The 19,765-nt window shown below is 37.0% G+C and overlaps 1 protein-coding gene across 1 annotated transcript in view; it reads right to left on the minus strand.

Annotated features, from left to right (window-relative positions):
* Positions 1 to 19,765, minus strand: part of CDKAL1 (CDK5 regulatory subunit associated protein 1-like 1) — a 418,113-nt gene that overhangs the window by 7,581 nt on the left and 390,767 nt on the right. Inside the window, exon 15 of the mRNA XM_010573154.1 lies at positions 17,147 to 17,311. Within this exon, the coding sequence (XP_010571456.1) occupies positions 17,147 to 17,311 (165 nt within the window). The remainder of the gene's footprint in view (positions 1 to 17,146; positions 17,312 to 19,765) is intronic.

Consider the following 19,765-nt stretch of genomic DNA (forward strand, 5'->3'; position numbering starts at 1 on the left):
TAGTCTTTAAGGATTATTCCCTCAATGAGCCCTCAAAATTCATAATGCAGTTAAAAACTAGATGGAAGGCTGAGTAACTGGGGCTGATTAAATGACTTCCTTTTTGATGTACACTTTGAGGAGGAGGGAAACAACCAAAAAGATCAACTGACAAAAGAAACAAAAAGAAGAAAAACAAACAACCAAGAAAACACAAGCCAAAAACACCTCCAAAATGTTTAAAACACAGTCTTGTGCTGCTTTCCATTATACACACTTGTTTTAGCCTGTTTCTCTATATTTACCTATAAATGCTTCCAGCCAGGAGTTGACTCTTTTTTTTTTTTACATATTTGTATTTTGTGCTGCTATTAAACTTAGTGACTCAGTATCCTCCCACTACACAAATAATGCATTGTCAAAATAACCTGTCATTCAAGGTCAGAAGCAACATTTTGAAAAATAAGTCAGTGTGATGTCTGGATTCTGAGCTTTTTTTTTCTTTTGTAATAAGGTGAGGGGGTTGTCAATCACTATGCCGGAAAGAAGTGACATGCAAGCCAGCGTTCCAGTCATGCACTTGCAACCAGAAGGGAACTGACAGATCTTTTAAGCAGAAAAAGTTTGTGATTCAAAAATCACAGTTGCCCAAGTAATGACTTGAAATGAAGAATGAACCTTGCAGCACAATGTGGACAAATTCAGGATGGGGATCTGTCACTATTTATCTCCCTGTACATAATACAGTTTTATGAAGGAGATGGCAGGTGCTTGCTCTGGGCACTCATCTGGTAATTAGTTGGCTAACAGACAAATCTGTTTCCTAGAGATCACAAGCACAGGCTTCATGGCTTTGAAAATACATTACAGTGAATTACAGTATGTACATTTACTTGTAATAACAGTAGATACCATTTTTCAGTGTGCATATCATGGCCTGTCTTAGTAGATATCATTCCACAGGATTCCAGCTTGCTCCTTCTTTAAAGGATCATAGAGATTTTGTTGTTGTTGTTTTTTTAAATAAGTATTTTAAGGTTATATTTACAACACAACAATTTCCCCAGTTTATTTTGTTGGATGATGAAAGAATGACAAAGAGCTAGCAGTACATGAACGTTCAAAGACTGCTCTACAAATGAGATTATTAAATGAAATACGATATACTTTTTTTATAGCACAAGCCTTTAGAGACCATCACCTTTTTGCTTTTCTTTTAAATCTTGGAATAACAATGACAGTTATATGCAGGTCAACGGTAGCTACAGGCAAAGGTACAAAAGGTTTCCATCAGAAAGAGTACCCCAGTAAAATGAATAGCTAGATCTGAAATAATATATTCATGCCACAAGAACCCCCAATATAACTGAATGATATTCACATATCAACAGCGAAATGAAGAATACTGCTTTTACTTGGAAGTGAACTCTGAGTATATATTAAACCACTATCTTTAAGAGGAATTCTATACTCCCAGGTGGTAGAAAGAATAAAATACTAAAAGCCTTTCTAAAGATTGTTATTTGCAAAGAACACTCTGATAAATATCCAAGAAAGAACTCAGGGGACGTTCTCTCTCAAAATCAGGAAAAGCTTCTAAAGATCTTTCACATGGAGCAAAGTAGAATAAACTGATATATGTACATATTCTTGGCTAAAGCCTTCCCCTTAATCCTAGAATATGTCATAATCCTGAATTTATGGTGTTTTCATTTATTCCTACAGAACTGAGCATTACAAATGGAATGTTCCAAGGAGTCTTCAACGTTGCATTATACGACAATCACAGAGACAAAGGATATGGCCCTTCTTACACTCCAACCTCACGGATAATAAACATGGTATAAAATAAGCATTTTTAATATTTAGGAATGATACTAGTTTCCAAAGTTTAAAATTCCATACCAGTAGGTAGCTGTGGGATCTATATGCCTCCTTCATTTTACAGGTAGAGAAACAAAGAAGATTAAAGTGTCTCCAGTGCCATAACGCAAGCCAGCAATCAGGTTTCTACAATTCCTGTCTCAGATTCCAGTTGTCACCAGAAGCCAACTTAGCCTCTAAAACCTTTTATCTCTGCCAAGTTTAAGTTTTAAATACATTTTCTTAAAGCTAGGCAATGCCTTAATATGTAGTCTCCTGACAATTTCTCTTACATTCATTTTCACAGACTTCTCTGTCCAGTATCAAATACCTCCAGTTCCTGGGACTGTAGATGCTCATGAAGCACAACTGGAATCAGACGTTGGCAAAAAGGAGCATTTCATGCAAGCCTGACTTTTCACAGCTAATAAAGGGTGACTGATCTTGACCAACTTTGTGGGTTCAGTGATAATACAAAGGTTTCCTTTTCATATTGTCATGGCCTCTTTCATTTAAGCATCCTTAGTTGTTTTAGGAGGTCTCCCACAGTGCCAGTTAGCATACTTTTGAGCACCTGAGGGAGTGTCTTGAAATCTGAGTCTCCTTTTTAATTTCACACTCAGTCAAGTTCAACTGCAGTTAATGGAGGACTCTCTCATGGAAACATCAAACAATGGTTACTTTCAGTGATTAGCAAGCCTAACTGCTCTAACACAATCTCTGTATCCCCAGTCTCTACGAATGATTCGGCAGCCCTTCTCCACAATAAAGATTACATGAGAAAAACCTTTCTTGGCTTGCTGTGTATTTTATGCTAGATAATCATGATAGCACCTTGGCGCTCTGTCTAAGACATCAAAGAACAGTAAGTATCCAATCTACAGGCTGTAACAAATATCTACCCTCAGGAGAGCGTTTGTATCGTTCAGAGGGTGGTCTGACTAGACAATCAACTTCTGTCTCTGTAAGGGATTGAAGTGCATAAGCACGAACTTGCGCCCTATCATGCTCAAATACTGGCAATTTGTACCTCGGACGAGAGCCTCCAATGAATCCACTGGACCTCAGTCTTCTCCCAAACAGGTTTTACATGGCATTCGATCAGGTTGTATCTGATAATCCCTAGGATTAGCTCATGAGGAGAAAATCAGTTCCCCTGGAATTAACCATGAAGTAAAAAGTACTAATTTCCTCTTTTTCTTTGAGACTTCATACCCTGGAGTTAGTTTCTCTTAAATGCTGAACAGTCACCACTGCAATTTGCTTGAACACATGCTACGAAATTTTAAATAATTTGTAAGTATCTAGTTCCAAGGATTTTAAACTGACCACCATTAAATTTCTTCACTAGACTAACCTTCTAGTTGACAATTTGAACATCTGCCTCATCTTCATCCGTGAAATGTGAAGACACAAGCTGCATTTCAGGAAGATAATGTAAACATAAACTTATTACTGTTTCTGGAGCACTCAAAAATTTAGTTATGAGGGTCACAGGAAAGGTTAGAAAGAAATTAATAACTCCCTTGAGAGTGAGGTTTAAGCAGCATGTAGCAAATAACACTGCTATTACACAACAAACAATGAAAAGGAAAAATATCTAACAATAGCTTATTAAATGAATAGTCTCAGCTCTGTGCACAGAAGGAAACAAATCTGCGTGTGTATGTGTGTGGAAATAGTGCATAAGCACATAATTGAAGTTTGAGACATAATATAGTTGGCATTTACATGGAAAAAAGGAACTGAAACTCTAGAACTTCCTGAGTTCAGAATACATCACTTTACAGTCCAAATAATCTGTGCACATATGTACGTGAGAAATATCGTTCTTACATATTATAGTTCTTCAGTGTCATTGCAGTGTTAACACTTTCCTTTATTTAGAAAAGGATACTGGTCTGTAGAGCACAACCCATAATATTTTAATACAGCTTGCTTCCGTGTTATGTTGTTGCTTTCGTCCCTAGGTGAATACAAGTATTAACTGGAATTGACTCCTGAGTAAGTAGTGTCCTTGATTCCATTTCATTATCTCTGTCCACCCTGGTAACTTTTGAGCGTACTCACTTGCTTCAACAATGGAAGAGCTATCCAGTAAGCTTCCTGGCAAGGGCTGGTAGAAAAGAAAAAGATCTACATCCGTGCTCCCGTTTAGGGAAAGGCCAAAGCCCAGCCTCAACAATCTGTTTTTTGCCATCACCCTGCTGACCAATCTGTATTCCTAAAACTCCAAATCACATGCAATAGTTTAACAAACCACCACATTTTTATCCACAGGGCAGTCAGAGAAGATAGGGAAGATGTGGAGAGGAAGCTGAAGTTTTTGCTGTAGAAACACGGAGGGAACGAGAGGACCCAAAACATGGGAAACCAGGCTTTGTAAGTACAACTACTCACTTGCTCATTCTCTAACTCTGTGAATGCAGCTTTCTTGAATAAAGACTGCCTCTGCTTCATAGCGCTTCAAAACTAAACGCAAGGCCAGATGAAAACTGGACAAAAAATAAATATGAAAGGGCAGGAGGTGGTACTGCTTAGCACGGGGAAGAGTGTTTCAACAAACTAGCTTGCTCCTAAGTACAAAGAGTCTACACTTCCCACCCGTCCCAACCTTTTCACAGCCGAGGGACCTATCTGATTGGATTCTACCATTGTATAGCAATGCAGGATACAAGAAGGATTTTACATACTAAACTGTTGCAATGATACTTCTTTTACTTTTCAGATTTGCAATGTTAGGCCTAAATTAAAATGGTAATGAGTTTCTTTCAAACACAGTGTCAGTAGTTGTAGGCCATTTCGTTCGAAGTGAGGAAAAGGTGAGGTTCTTATGACAGAGTCACAAATCTTTGAAAGGAATTTCACTCACCTCTACTTCTCTGAAACCCATAAAATCTTTCCTAAAATTAGGCAATACTAAAACACACTGCTTTCAGGAAAAGAAATTAAGAAAATCTGAGATAAACAGAAGTAAAACAGAAGATTACCTGAAAATGGTAAACATACACGAGGTGTCTACAGGGGTAAGAAACGCAAGCCCACAGGATGATAACTGTGGGGCTTAATCTAGTGTTTAACAAATTGATGGGTCTGGATTTTAAAATGCTCCTTGTCTCCATACTAAAGCTTAACAGCACTACAGCAGTTTTTTTTATCACACAAGATACTCTCCTAAGCATAACTCTAATTTATTCCTTTCCAGCTATTAAGAGCTACACATCTGGCTTTCCCCTGTGGTTCTGTGACAAAATCTGATTATGCTACAGAATCTTAAGCACTCCTCACTGAAAAAATAATGAACTAATGTTTCTTTGGACAGAGATACACGTTGAATAGCTGAAAGAGGAAAAGCATTCCTGTCATTCTAAGCACTACTTCCATTATTTTACTAAATTAAAGTTCTTGTATTTAGAAAAAAACTATGTGTGTCAGAAATAGATATTCACAGCCATCCTTTTTGTATGATAATTATGTTATCTGCACTTATCAGAGATTTTGTACATGAGAATTGCAAAACAGTTTCCATACGGATAAGATAAAGCACAGTCAGACTGACTGAAATGACTTACAATCACATACGAAATCATGTCAAAACAAGGACGAGATTAAAAAAAAAATAATAATTCTCTAGTACTGATAACAAGACCCTTTCCTGAGGACCAGAAATCCATCTGGTCGATATTATGCATAGGTAGTTTTTGTAGCTATGTGATGTTTTGACAAAAAGAGCTTGAATGTACTGCCTACACATCTTCGTTCCATCAAAAGTATTTTCACAAAAATTTCCAAGCCACCCCAGTCCAAAATGGAGCATTTGTTCAAGTTCTGACACAGTATATATATCTCTCTATCTATGAAGAAGAATCCATCAATTTGAAAGCTAAGACATTTAGTGAATAATTTTCTCATATGACATTATTTCAAGGACCCCATGGTTATACTGAGACTAAGGAAAAAGAATATTAATTTCCATGGGGCTTTTGCTTTTTATTTTACATTTGACATCTGGTTCTCTAGACAGTCAGGTTTCATTCCTTTCACTATTTATCAATCACACATCCATCTCATGTTTTAGTACATGGGTGGTCAATCCTTTTTTTCTGAGAGGCCACGTGAGTCTGCTATGAGCCTTACACTACCATGCCTTGCCAATCACACAACCAGACATAAATTCATCACGTGATTAATAGCTACTAGCTCTCCTTCTCCACATATCACATATGCTGGGACATGTATGATGCTGAGCCGGTAGCCACTGGAAAAGAGGGTATTGGATAGTACCTAGTGAGGCAGGTGAACTCTTCTGGTGGCTGCAGGTTGTCCCGTGCCAGAGGCTGGCCATTTCCACACCAGTATAATGACAACATGCTCACCATCTGTGGAGAGGGCTTCTTTACAGGCTAAGTCGCACAAAACAGTGTTTCTACTGGTAAGGCCAGGTAAAAAGGCAAAATGAAAAGTGTCATAAAGAAGACATTGATAGCACAGCAACATCAACATACATTACTGCATTTGTTCACTTACGTTGAGCCAGAGAGCTGGGAAATAACTATTTTCTTACAGAATTATGAGCCATGTAGGTCAAACACGGTCTGCTTTCAGGCCCTTAATTATTCTGTGTGACTGTCATCACCAAGAACAACTAAAAATGAACATTTCTTTTTAAGAAATGTTTCTCACTGAAAATTTTTCAAATTTATGTTTTTTATTTTACAAATGATTTGTCAGCCCTTCTCCACAATAAAGAATACATGAGAAAAATCCATATTATTTCTTGCATTCCTTGATGGCTTAGACCGCCATGTAGTTCAACTTTGGTTTTGATTTGACACCAGTGTATATTAATTAAAAATGACTTCATGCCAGTGCTTGTGACCTTAACAACTAAAAGCTAAAGTACCACTGAAGTACATATATCTTCCTCACCATAATTCCAAAGTCTCAGGTTTTTACAGCATCTAGGATGGGAGAAATATGTCCTAGTTTTCCCAAGATCATAATTTTATTATTACACCAAACCTGGGTTGTGGTCCTGACTCCAGTAAAAGAAATGAAAGTAAATATGGTGAAATTTTAACATCCTGTGGGCTTGAGTTTCAAATACAGGAGAACTGTGCTTGAAGCCCTCTGACTCTTTTGGAACCTCAAAACGTGAACTGTTTCTGATGCACACCTGCGAATCTGCTCTAGAGCAAACTCCCAGTGAAAAAAATGAACAAGCTTTGGGATCTGTTCTGATGAAAAAGAAAGGCATAATGGTCCTAAAGGACCATGCAAACAGATGGAGTGCTAATTTTAATTTAGTGGTAATGTATATGGCATTTGGGCTATCTACACTAAGCGTATCACACCACCACCAGCACCTCTCATGCTATACTGACTAGATCTTTCAGAGCAATATTCCTCCTTTCCAATGCTGGATCAGACAATTACAACAAATCCAGTCATACTTTCTGGATTTTAGCTAGTATGAGTGACTTAGCCTGGCACTGGAGTAAGTTAGTAGAAAATCTTTCTGCATCTTTAAGAAGGGTTCTAACATCTGAAATAATAACTAAGAGGTGGGGGAATCCTTCAAGTCATTTAAATACACAATGGGAAGTAGCCAGAGGAAGGTTATCAAGATGGTGTACTATACACTAAACACAGGTAAAGCTGTCTTTGAACAGCTTTAATGAAGTGCTTTAGTAATTAGTTTTCTAAATGTTTCTTTTACTTAATGGTCTTTGATAAAGCCCACAGGAACAGCTTGCTTTGGAACTTGTTACAAGTAAGAACTGAACCCAAAGTTAAATAAATTTAGGAGTCAGGTCTCATGAAAACCTTCAATATAATAGGCAATGAGACAAGCTTCTTAGAGGTAGTATGCAAACTTTTAAAGCCATTATTCCTCTTGTAGTTTGAGAGGACTCGGATTGGGGGAGAGATTGTAGTAAGAGGGCAAGGGTTTATTTCTGTTGTTGTTTGGTCCAGTAAATCTGCAACAACATGCTTTAATGGCTAATGGCATGATCAAGACTTTGATCTGATTACATGCCAAAGGATCCTGAGTGAATGTTAAACTTGATATGGAATACAGCCTGTATAAACACAAAGTTACTGTATGCAGCCTTTGAAGAAGCGCTAGTTTACTAAGCTTGCTGAGATACTACAACTTTCTGTGGACTGTCTTTAAGGATACAGTCATTCTAATATATTCAACAGGGTCATAGTAAGTTCTTTGGATATTCTAGTGTAGTTAGGAGTATATCTTTGGTGGACTAAATTTAGGGCTCTGAATTTCATATCCACTTCACTGAAGCATGGCATTTGGATATTTCAAGATACGTTTTCTCCAGTGTAGCCACCAAATAGAACCTCATCTTATGACTCAACTGTAATTTAATTTCAGTTAAAGATACAGCCACTGTAAATTCGCCTTTGGATTTTTATATGTAGACATCCCCATACACAAAATATAATTTAATACTGATAAAAGCTTAAAAAACTTGTTTCTTTCTCCTACTGAAAAGCCTTTTCCCCTTTTTATCTTATTACCCTTGACACCACAAAAAATCTCTAATCTTATGTTACTGACAAGTATATTAAAAACACAAACGTAAATCATGATATGCAAATATTATCAAAGTCTGAGTGGGAAACTATGATTATGAATGGATCTTGGTATTCTACTATGACTCACAATTAATCCTAATATTGCTGGATCAGTTCAACACTGTTCTAATAGATTTGTCGGAAAAAAAAAAAGTTATTTGCAAAATTTATATATATCTTAGTAAATTCTCATTATCATAAAGAGAATCAACAAGAACACAAATGATGCTTTTTAGACTATTACAAAACCATTAATCTACTCAGAATCTAATAGAAATTTTTGAACATGTAATAATATTAAAGGATACAAAACACCCTAATTTACCTTTAACATGGTTTGCTAATTTCTTTGAAATGAGATACACTTTTAAAACAGTTTTAAGTTAAAAAATAGCTTAATCTCATGACTGTAATTTTTATTTGCCTTCAAAACAATCTCAAAGCTAATGAACCCTCTTACTTCAATGGTTTTTGCAACAAATATATTTCTAAGAGGCAGAAGTTCAACATTTTAATATCTTGTATGCATAAAATCAAATCTCCCACTGACCATTCATTTGGTGATGGGGAAAGCTCTATCACCCTTCTAAACCTCTATTTTCTTTCATGAGCTCCACGTGCCTTTTTCATGCTGTCCCATTTAAGTATTCATGTAGAATGACTACCACGATTACAGCTTCGATAGATGAGGAACCCGTAGAAAAATCATCCATCCAAGACATAAATATCTCATGACTCTGTGTGTTTGCTTGCAGGGAAAGGAGAGAGAGGGAAGGAATGGAGAGCACAATGCTGCCTACGTGAGCTTTTTGGTGATCTAAAGAGTAGTAATAAAAAGAAAAGGGATGACTAAATACTACAAGCAAAGACATAACATATGCAACGGCTGAATATCCTTCATCTGCCTTTGTATTAAACTCTACTGGAGAGGTATAAAAGTCAAACCTATAATGACATTTGCTGGCACAGTGAGTTGGAAATAGATGACCTGCAAAACAACAGAAAAATTGAGAAAAGTTGTGGCTGCTACTTTTTTTTCCCCTGAAAGCCAATTAAAACCTGTTACATTAAATAATAAAGCATTACTAAAAACAAATGCCTTTTGATTCTTTCCAAACAGTCTATTTGTTAAAGCTCTGATTGAAGATAAAAAACATTTTAAAAGGAACTCCTAAATATTGCAGGCAGTGTCAAGTAGTTAAAATTACCATGGCTACACACTTCCAATTTGTCCCTATGCCAAGGGAGAGCAGAACCCACCCACTCATCCTACTGTGCAGCATCAGCAGGTCAAGTACTAGAAATAATACACAAAAATGGCAAAACTATTTAGCACTTGGAGTTTTACTTCTGAAGGCAGGAGGGGTAGAACATTTCTGTTTAACTTTCTCTCATTCTCCAGAAAATGACTTACAGTTGAATCATCCCAGTCATTACTATTTCTATTTATTGCATGCACTGCACAGGATTAACATAATTATGTAATTTAAAGTGATTAGACAGTGACTTTCAGCCAAATAACACTGTCTGTTGAGGAAATGAAAAGTAAATAAACTGAAGTTTAGATCTTTTCACCTGAAATGGACTTAAAAGAGCATTTGTTTGAAAAGGGGCTATGTAATATGTGTTGTTTCAGCTGAGCTTTGATCACTGTAGTTGAAATTCAGCTCTGCCAGAGGGATGGGCAGAAAGACAACATGCCCATAAATTAAAGACCTCAGGATAAAACTACTTGGTGAAGGTCTTATGCTGGGTCTTGGGTTTGCTGCCTTAAATCATCTCTATGTATTTTAACCCTCTACGCAGTGCAGAGAGATGTTTTGATCAATGAATTACCTTCTATTCCAGTTTGCTAGTCATCAAATGATTGTTGGCTAAATTAAAATGTTCATAGAATTACAGAAGATAAGGCTGGAAACAAACTTAAGAGGTCACCTAGCCCACCTATGACTGAAGGTGGCTGACCTGCATCTCAAGGGTTTCTCACGGATACTTGCTAAGCATGTTCCTAAAGACCAGCATTGATTAAAATTCCCCAACCACTACAGGCGATCCAATCCAGTGCTTATCTAAACCCAGCAAGAAAAATCTATTCTGCTCGTAAGAAAGAATCCATCCCGAATTTCAGATTCTAAGCTGAGAAACATTGAGCATTCAAGCAGAAGAAAAATTCAAATCAACTCAAATCCCCAGATAAACAAAGCCAACATGGCGCACAGATAACGTGTAGATCATGAAAATCAGCATCTAAGGAACAGCACAGTACAAATTTTTGTCATTTTTTTCAGGGAAAAATGAGACTTTTGAAGGTCCTTTTTAAAAACATCCATAGATGGCATTAAGCTCCACTCTTAGAAAGGAAATTTCTCTTTTCTTATGTTAACTTCATAGTGACTTTAGTGAAATAACTGAAGAAAACATAAGAAAAAAAGATTAATTAAAAAGGATTTAACACCATCTCTTATGACCTCTATTTACAACCAGCAGGGAACATGAGTAACACATTAAATAAAACAGATTAATACATGCAAAAGCACTATTTGTATGCCTCACACTATTATGAGTTGTTTCAGAGAAAGAGAGAGGCAACCGAGCCCACAAGAGGTACGTTCCTAAGAATGCAAGAGCACTAAATAGTGCACCATATTTTCATGAAGTATTACCTGAAAACTATTTTACATAGAAAATGTTCCTTTTTTTGTCAGTATGTTCATCTTAAATAGAAACTTCCCCACAGTTTTCTCAAATTGCCCCTTCTTAGACACTGTGATGCAAAGATCCCTTTGCAAAGTAGCTTTCCAAGAGAGATAAAAGGTGTACTTTTTATGTTGCTTTATTTTCCTTCTTTAGAAATTCTGATCTTTCATTAGCATTTCTCACACTTTCTATAGTTTCTGTTTCTGTAATTTTATGAAAGATTCCTCTCCTCTCATCTCTATGCCATTTTTTTTTGATCCGAAATTTGCTTTCTCATTCTCTTTTTTCCCTAAAACTCTAATCTCTAGTTCCTGTTCAGGAACCAAGTTTTCTACCACTTTGAAACTCCAACATATCTAAAAACTGTGCTTAATAATTACTTGGTTTTATGTACATCTTCCACATTTCCTTCCAAGTCCTTGAAGGAAGTTTCCAATACAGAGATCTCAATTCTGCCATGATTTCTTTCACTTCTGTTCCAGCAGAAGATACTTTCTTCCCCCGTCTCCGTTTTATTTTGCCTGCAAGTGAAGCACCCTTTCTACCTGAGATCAGAGAGTTCCCTTTAAGCTATGCTTTGTTGATTCTTCTTTCTGGCAGGCTATAAAGAAGCGTTTGATATATGCATCTTTCCTGTTTCCTAACATCATAAAAAAGCCTGGGTAATGTTTAGAGTCATCTTTTGCTAATGTAACTAGAAAATACTTGTGGCTGACTGGGAGACCAGGGACATAAAGCTTCTTCAGTAGTATCCAGAAGTACAGTGCTACAACAACCTACTGCAAAAAATGAAGGCAGGATGGAGAGAAAAAGGAACAAGCAGACTGACCCAGCAATTGCTTGCTAACTGCAAATCAGTGGCTCACTCCTCATTTCCTCTGAAGATCCCTATGACTTGAATAGCTATTAGCTTAACGGGCCAACGGTGGATATTACCATGGCCTGGGAGCCATAGAGATGTGCACCAAGATCCCAGACTCACAAAAGGAGATATTGCAAATGGGGACTGTCAGCAGGAGTTGTTCGCAGGGGAAGTGTTAGACATGGAGAATGTTATCACATAAAACAATGGAAAACAGATTACTGAAAGATGTGCCTATATTTGTTTGAAAAGTCAGTCAGTCATAGATGCATTATAGAAACAGGAATTATGAACATAAAATAATCATGACTACATAATTAAATAGCCTGTTAAAATTATTTTTTTCTTGCCTTAATTTTCCATCTGATTAAAATTTCCCACCAAAGGCCCTCAGACTTACAGGGCTTTGATTTTGGCAATGTATTACAATTCTGGCAGGTAGCCAGCCTTTTATTTTTATCCCTCAGTCCTTTGGTCTCTTCTTCATATATTTCTCATCTTGCAATATTTTTTTTTCCTCTAGTCACGGAACATACGTAAACAACTAGAATTATTTTTGGAGTACAGAAGCATAACATGCTCTATTTCCGTTTCTAACAAGAGATCATATTCTTGCAGATTCTTATTTTTTTCTTCAACGATTAGGTTTGAGCAAACATTTGTGTGTAAACAAGATATATTTATTAGGTATTTTACTTTATGATGCTGAGAAACTGTCAAGATCCCTAAACACGGCCAAATAAAATTAATATAAATAAAAATATTAAAATGTTATTTAAAAATTATGTTACATTCACACAGTTGACACATACTGCTGACTTTTCAAAAATATTTATCATCTAGTGACAATGTACTCAGTACTATGTGCATTGCAAATCCACCTCCAAAATGTCAAAGACTAGTTTACCAGAGTGCTTAAGAACATAGCAGACATGCTAAAGTGCTTTACTGAATCTCAAAAAGCTGAAGTACGTCCTTAATGCTTTGTCCTCCAAGCCTACCTCAATGAAAAGATATCATATCTGCAGCATTTACATACTGTTTTTTTCCTGGGAAACTCAGTAGAACTAATTCTCGACCAAAGCTTTGAAATATTTATTCACTGTTATTTGTAATTGCAGTTAGTAACTCATGATATGCTTGTTTTGTCTGAATGATCATTTTTAATGTTACCGTCAATATTTTTTAAAACACAGTCCACATGTATCCTGTTAGATTCACTGCCTTTACGCATGTGTTCATGCTTTATTGATTTCAACTTTCACCTATATATCCTCTGCTATATATCTTCTAAACATTGTTCTCTTACTGAATCAGCAACTGCATATTTTAAACTCAAATAAATCTACAGTAGATTTAAATTTCTGAGTTAACTGAAATTTCCAAATGTATCTGCCCTCTAAAATATCTCTCCTGTAAAATTGTGCAACTTGGAGACATCATTCCCTTTTGAGTGGCTTTTATAAAAAATTAATGCTGAAGTAAAATAAAAATCCTGGCAAACACCTGTGCATTTTAATACTTAATATATCCACTACAATCAGTAAGTCTGATCGCTTTGACAGTATTTTAACCTGAGCTGCTGACTCCAACACTCTTCTGTCCTTCCTGTCCCAACTTCTGCCACAGAGCCTAAAGTTACTGAATGTCAAGACCTTATTCTAAGCCCATCTATGTAGTCACAGTTTTTCCTTAGAGAATATAACAACTGCTAAGGCATTCTACATCATTAATACATCAATGGATATACATATTAGGTGTTTTTTAGACACTGAAAAAGCATGATAAAAAGATATGCTAGAAATATCCTGGATTAATTCTATCAATATTTGTCATCGTCTTATTTGGCACATATATATAATGCGTGAATATTTTATGGAGTCTGTAAATTGTCCTTTGTGTGACATTTTGCACTCTGTCTTTTCCAGTCAAATCTGTTGATTCCAGTTGGTGACCTACTTCTTGTGTTTCTTTGGACCAATTTGTCATCCCAGTCATGTGGTCAAAAGGGTAAAAAAAAAAAAAAGGCCTATAACTGTTCCTTCAGACACACCACGCTGCTTGGGGTGCTCCTTCTGAACTCGTCAGAGAAAATTATTGAGGGACATGTAGCAGATGAGAAAGAGAGCACATAACTGCAGATAAGCTCTGATCCTTTGCAGGTATTCCTCACCACAGCATTTATAGAAGTTTCTTCTTGCTTAGGATGGGTTTGTGGCTTGCTTTGACATCCTCACATTATGGTGCTCTCTATTTTTATAACTTCATATTTTTAGCCATAGGATTAATTTCCTTAAAAACTGTACAGTTTTGAAAGCTTTCACTCTTTCCGTGAACACTCCTCATTAGAGAGAAGTACAGCTGTGATGTATTTTGAAACATCTTTTATTGTGTCCTGTGCAAGCTAACGAAAACACTTAATAATAGCAAGTGATGCCTTGGATAAAAAGATGCTATTTTTGTAGTGTAACTGCTGCAGACTGTCTGCAACCATGTTACAGCCCTGACTCAGCAATCTATCCCTCTTAATCATAGTACTTGTGCAACACGCAGAAGCGTAAGGTGTGCACTGCAGCCTTATATACATGGTCATTAGGAAAGAGCCAAGTGCTCTGTTGAATGGGAATGGACTGAAGCATGCACTACAGCCCATTATCACATTCTTTTGATCTAGATCACCTCAATCTGCATTTAAATTCACGTACTTCTCTGAACTAGCTCTTATCATGGACCAGCAAGCATAAAGGAGTGGAGGGGAAGCCACATCACTGACAGGGTGAGACCAGAGGTCCACTAGAAACTTCCTGGGCACTTCAGATAGCGTGCCAGCTGCAGGATGTTGGTTGCTGCCTAAAAGACCTTCTGCCCAGAGGACATCGGTGCTGAGCAACAGAAATGTGCCTGGTCTTAAAAGAGCCAGCTGGCTCCCCATCCTTTCAAGCCTGGGAATGTAAAGTAGGCCCTAATTCTTGCTCATTTGTGTGCGCAGTGGGAAGGAGAAAGTGCAGGGCCACAGTTGTTTTCATTTTTTGCTTTTACAACCTATTCTAGGTAACTCATCCTTCTCTCCATTACACAGTTTGATGGCTTGACTTAACAAGAAAGTTATCCAAGGTTTTAGTTCTGCATGCTGCCCTTTTGAAAACCTGGCAGACACACTCGGGATCTTGTTGAAGGTCCAAGATCTTTGGCTACTTTCGAGGGAGTATCTGAACACATATGCTCTGAGTCGTCTCCTTCTTTCCCCAACCTGTCATCTGTGCACATAACAAGCTATATAAAGGGTCATATGACATATGTTGCCCCTTTGGTCTTGCTCATAAGTATCTTAAGCTAGAATTACATGTCTTGAGCACACCTAGCAGGAAACGTTTCCCAGCCGTCCAACCATACAGAACAACATAAACAGCATCTTTCACCCAGCCAAAAACCCATGGTGACTTTTGTGACAAACTCACTTTTTTCCTGGAAACCTAAAGAAAGTTCCTGATTTGCCACTTACGTGTGATTTGTCAGGAGGAACTTCCCACTAACAATTTCAGTTCATGTTCTATATATTATACATTAGCCAGGCACGATTAAAAGCTTTCAGCTGTAGCTTCCACGTACAAAAGATGTCCCATTTACTGAAGTACTGAGATTGTAGTTTCTTCCAGAAAGCAAAAGTTCCTAACATGTCCAGTAGACCAAACATAAATAACATACTCCCTTGAAGGAGCACTGGCAGCCACAAAAGTAATGAAAAGCAATTTGCTTCATCATTTGCTTGCTGTAGCCATTTACTTGGGCATTCCAGGTACTTGTTAATACCTACTCAAAGGGCTGGAGCAGATCTACGTATCTCAATGAGTTCTTATGGAAATTATCAGTATCCTTGATTTGAATAATTTTGTCTCTCATTTTTAAAATACAAAATTTCAGTCCATAGTCTGCTTGCTTGTTCCCATGCTACAAGCTTCTGGCAGCATGTACTCAGTTTAATGACAGACTTGGTTCTGTTCCAGCAGATTATTAAAAAAAGTGTTCTGATGAAAAAATCAGCTGTGTTTAAATAGCTACATAGTGCAACAAGACAATTTGAGGGTTTTGGCTGTTTTTTCCTCTTACAGACCCTTATCGGGCCAATATACACATACACACAGACAGTATTCAAAGGAGAGTTTAGCAATGTGTTTGTGCTTAAGTTTCATGATCTGCCAAACACATTACAGTAGGTGCATTATTGTTGCTCCATGTTTCCATAGCCAGGCTTATTCAAGAGACCAAGTAGCTTAGCTTAACACTAGTCACTTAAGGTATGCATGGATTATTTCTTTTAAATATGACTGCTTAGAACTTTAACAAGGATGCATATATACTTTAATACTTGTCAACAATTTATTGTAAAAGCAGCAAGATGGCTGCTAAACTGCCAGTTATCCTTCTTCCATGTGCTAAATTATTGCTACATATTTTTGGAGATCCTAACAACAGTGCTGGAGAAAGGACATCAAATGATGCTTAGAAATGTGATACACACTTTCATTTCACACTCCATCAGCTTTTACAACTAGAGCTCCATGAAATGTATGAGAATACTTGGCTAACAGCCATATCTACTGAGGTGTAAAATAAGGATCAGATCTCTTTTTAAAAGAGTTTCATTTTCTTTACATGACTAAATCAGATGTTGACCTTCTTCCAAAACATATTGTAAATATTCTGTATCTCTACCCATCAATTAATTTTGAATCTCTGAATCCAATTTTGACACGTTTTAACAGTCATATAATCAATCAACTTTTTTTTAAAACAGCTTTGTAAAGCAAAATAAACCGATTCATCCTTCCACCAAACTAGAACTGAAATACATTGAATTATATAATCACTGGTGCTAAATCTTTTCAATTCTACTAAGTTCTTTCCTCAACTTGCACCCTGGAACAAGAAACAAGTGTATTATTGCCTTTATAGTCAGCAAAGTAAAGCTATGGGCATCAGCAAAAACACCTTTTAAATTCAGATTTCAATCTGTCAGGAAAGATTAAAGCTTCATGCATATATAAAAAGGGAACTATAAAATGATAACAGATCCATAGCATGGAATCATTATGCTTGAACAGCTGCTGTTTTACCAGTGTAGTAAAGCAGAAAATGTCTTTTACTCACCTCTGTTAAACCAGAAACTTCTCCTTTTGCTAACGGTCTGGTGATGGATGCAGTGTAAACTCTGGCATCTGACACTGGTCGCCCCTTCATATAATGTTTCCCAGCTTCATAAATATTCACTTCTACCATCTTACCCATTAACAGAGGATCCTTTGGCACAAGAACCTTTCAAGTAAAGATAAAGACATAGTTATTAAATACCACAAAGAACATCAGTGTCTCCAGCTTCCACTCAGAAAACAGATTTTTGATAAACGTCAGAGCAAATCCTAAAACTTTAAAATTTTAGTCACCAGCATACACTATAGCCCCTGACACACTTGACCAGTAACATCTCCAGCTTGCATTCTTTAAGAGCTTTGCAGTGTTAGCTCAGCTCTTTTCAACTCCAACCGATTCCATGAGTCGTGTTTTTTGATTGATGAGAAAGTTGGGCCTGAGTTGCAACATTTGAATCCAGACCCAAACAGTTCCCAAGGGCACTTATACTACACAATTCTAACAGACTGCTGTAAAGCTTCCTTTTTTCACATCTATCTCATGACACTTTTCTTTTTTAAATGTTTTTGAGTCTGTAAATGCTTCAGGACAGAAATTATGCCCTTGTTTCTGTTTGCACAAGCCCTTATTTTGATTGCGCAGATCCTTCGCAGCTGAGATGCATGATTGACAATGAATGCTCGTAAAAATGGATGAGTGTGTTTCCTGGGTCAGCACCTAATGCCACCCTTTCCTGAATTTGCTCAACCATGATATCAGACAGTCCCATAAGAACTTCACAAAAAAGACACTGCATAACAGATGTTCCCAGGTCATGCATGTTACAAAAGAAAAAGCCCAACATACAGGAGCAACACTTTTTGCTGGAAGAACAAATGGCATAAAAAGGCTCTAAAAATAGAGAAGCAGTTAAAAAAGAAAAGCAGAGTCATTTCCTGATTAAACAATGAAAAATTGAATCATGGGGTCTTACTTAATCACATTTACTTGAAGCTCACCCACGCACAAATGCAAGCTTTTCAAAGGCGATGAGCACATACGTATATCTTGATTTCTGGATGCTGAAACGCCTTAAAATGGCTTGATTTTTAGACTACATGTAGAAAGGATTTTCAGAGGAAAACTCTGTGCCCTTCTTCATTTTCACCTATCACAAGTGTTGGTTGTCTCAGTTGGAGGAAATGATCACCAGTAGTTTCCCTTTTTCTCCTGACGGCTCAAGGTGTTCATGACTGTAGGAGGTTCCAGATTCTAGGATTCTGCTGAGCTTCCTAAGCATCTTCCAAGAAAAGCAGGTATCTTTGCCTTTCAGAGATGGGCAAGCTGAGACTGATTGGAACTAAGTGGCAAACACAAAGCCAGGATCCTAATGCTGAGACGGTATGACAATGTGACTAGATCACAGTTCTTCCCAATAGCTCATCTCCAGCACATTTAAATCAAAGGAAAATTAGGTAACTAAGTATCACTGGGCCTGCGACCTCTGCAAATCGTGGTAGCTCCATATTCGAAATGGCAGTAACCAAATATAAATCCTCAAGGACAGACATGGGTAAGTGACTACTATTTCAGAAAAAGAAAGAGGTTAAATGAATATATCTGGGAGGTACTGTAAACAACCAAGCAGCCAGGCTTGGTGTACACGCCTACATTTTTCTGATACAAGTATCTGTTAGGAAAAAATCCCCAACCCTATTTCTAAGAAACAAAGCTATACCAACAGACACCCTCATCTTGACTGTTGTTCTGGCAAAGTACCCTTTGGTCTGTTTAGACTACTCTCTTCAATGAACTACCTTAAACTACACCACCAAAGCCTCCACAAATATAAGCTGCAGTTCTACCAGAAAGTCTGTCAGTGTAGCTCTGCCGATGTGCTGCTCTAATAGCAAACTCTTTTAATATAGACGAGCTTAGTGAAGAGAGAATAGGTTTGATAACTATTTGAGTTAACAGAACATTACAACAGGACTCCAAGCTTCAGCTTCCAAAGTATAATACGATATTTAGTGACTCAACAGTGGTTTTCAATTTACTATCATTAAATTTACTGCTAGTGAAGTTAGTCACCAGCACCAAGTCTTGTCCTTACCTGGGCAAACAGTAGGATATTAACCTTGTCAAACATGCCATACAAGATTTTAGGGAAAAGACATACATTTTAATAATGGAAAGTATTTCTTCCATAATAAAATTTAAAATTACTCCCTATGTTACCGTTTGTATTTTGTGTATTCTCTACCAGTCCCAATCAGGACCTGTATTAGGTGCTTTACAAACTCCCCATGAAACATCAACACTTTTTTTTTTTTTCCACATACTGCTTTTCCTTTAATTAATGAAACTTTCATAAAACAAGTATTGAGCACTAAAAAGCCCCAAGCAATTTTTCATCTCCATATGGAAAACCATATTCCTCAAATCTGACAGATAAGCTACAAAAGCAAGAAACAGTGATATGTAAGATTTAGACAGAGGTGAGAGATGTAACAAAAAAAAAGAAAGAGATGTATTAAAAAAAATTAAACCAGGGAAAAAATAACTAGTGAACCAGATATCTAATAGAAACATATTTCAAGAGCAGTAATGTTACTTACTCCTAAGCAAAAATAAATAAAT

Source organism: Haliaeetus leucocephalus, unplaced genomic scaffold (genome assembly GCF_000737465.1).
Source record: "Haliaeetus leucocephalus isolate CR32 unplaced genomic scaffold, Haliaeetus_leucocephalus-4.0 Scaffold373, whole genome shotgun sequence".
NCBI lineage: Eukaryota > Metazoa > Chordata > Aves > Accipitriformes > Accipitridae > Haliaeetus > Haliaeetus leucocephalus.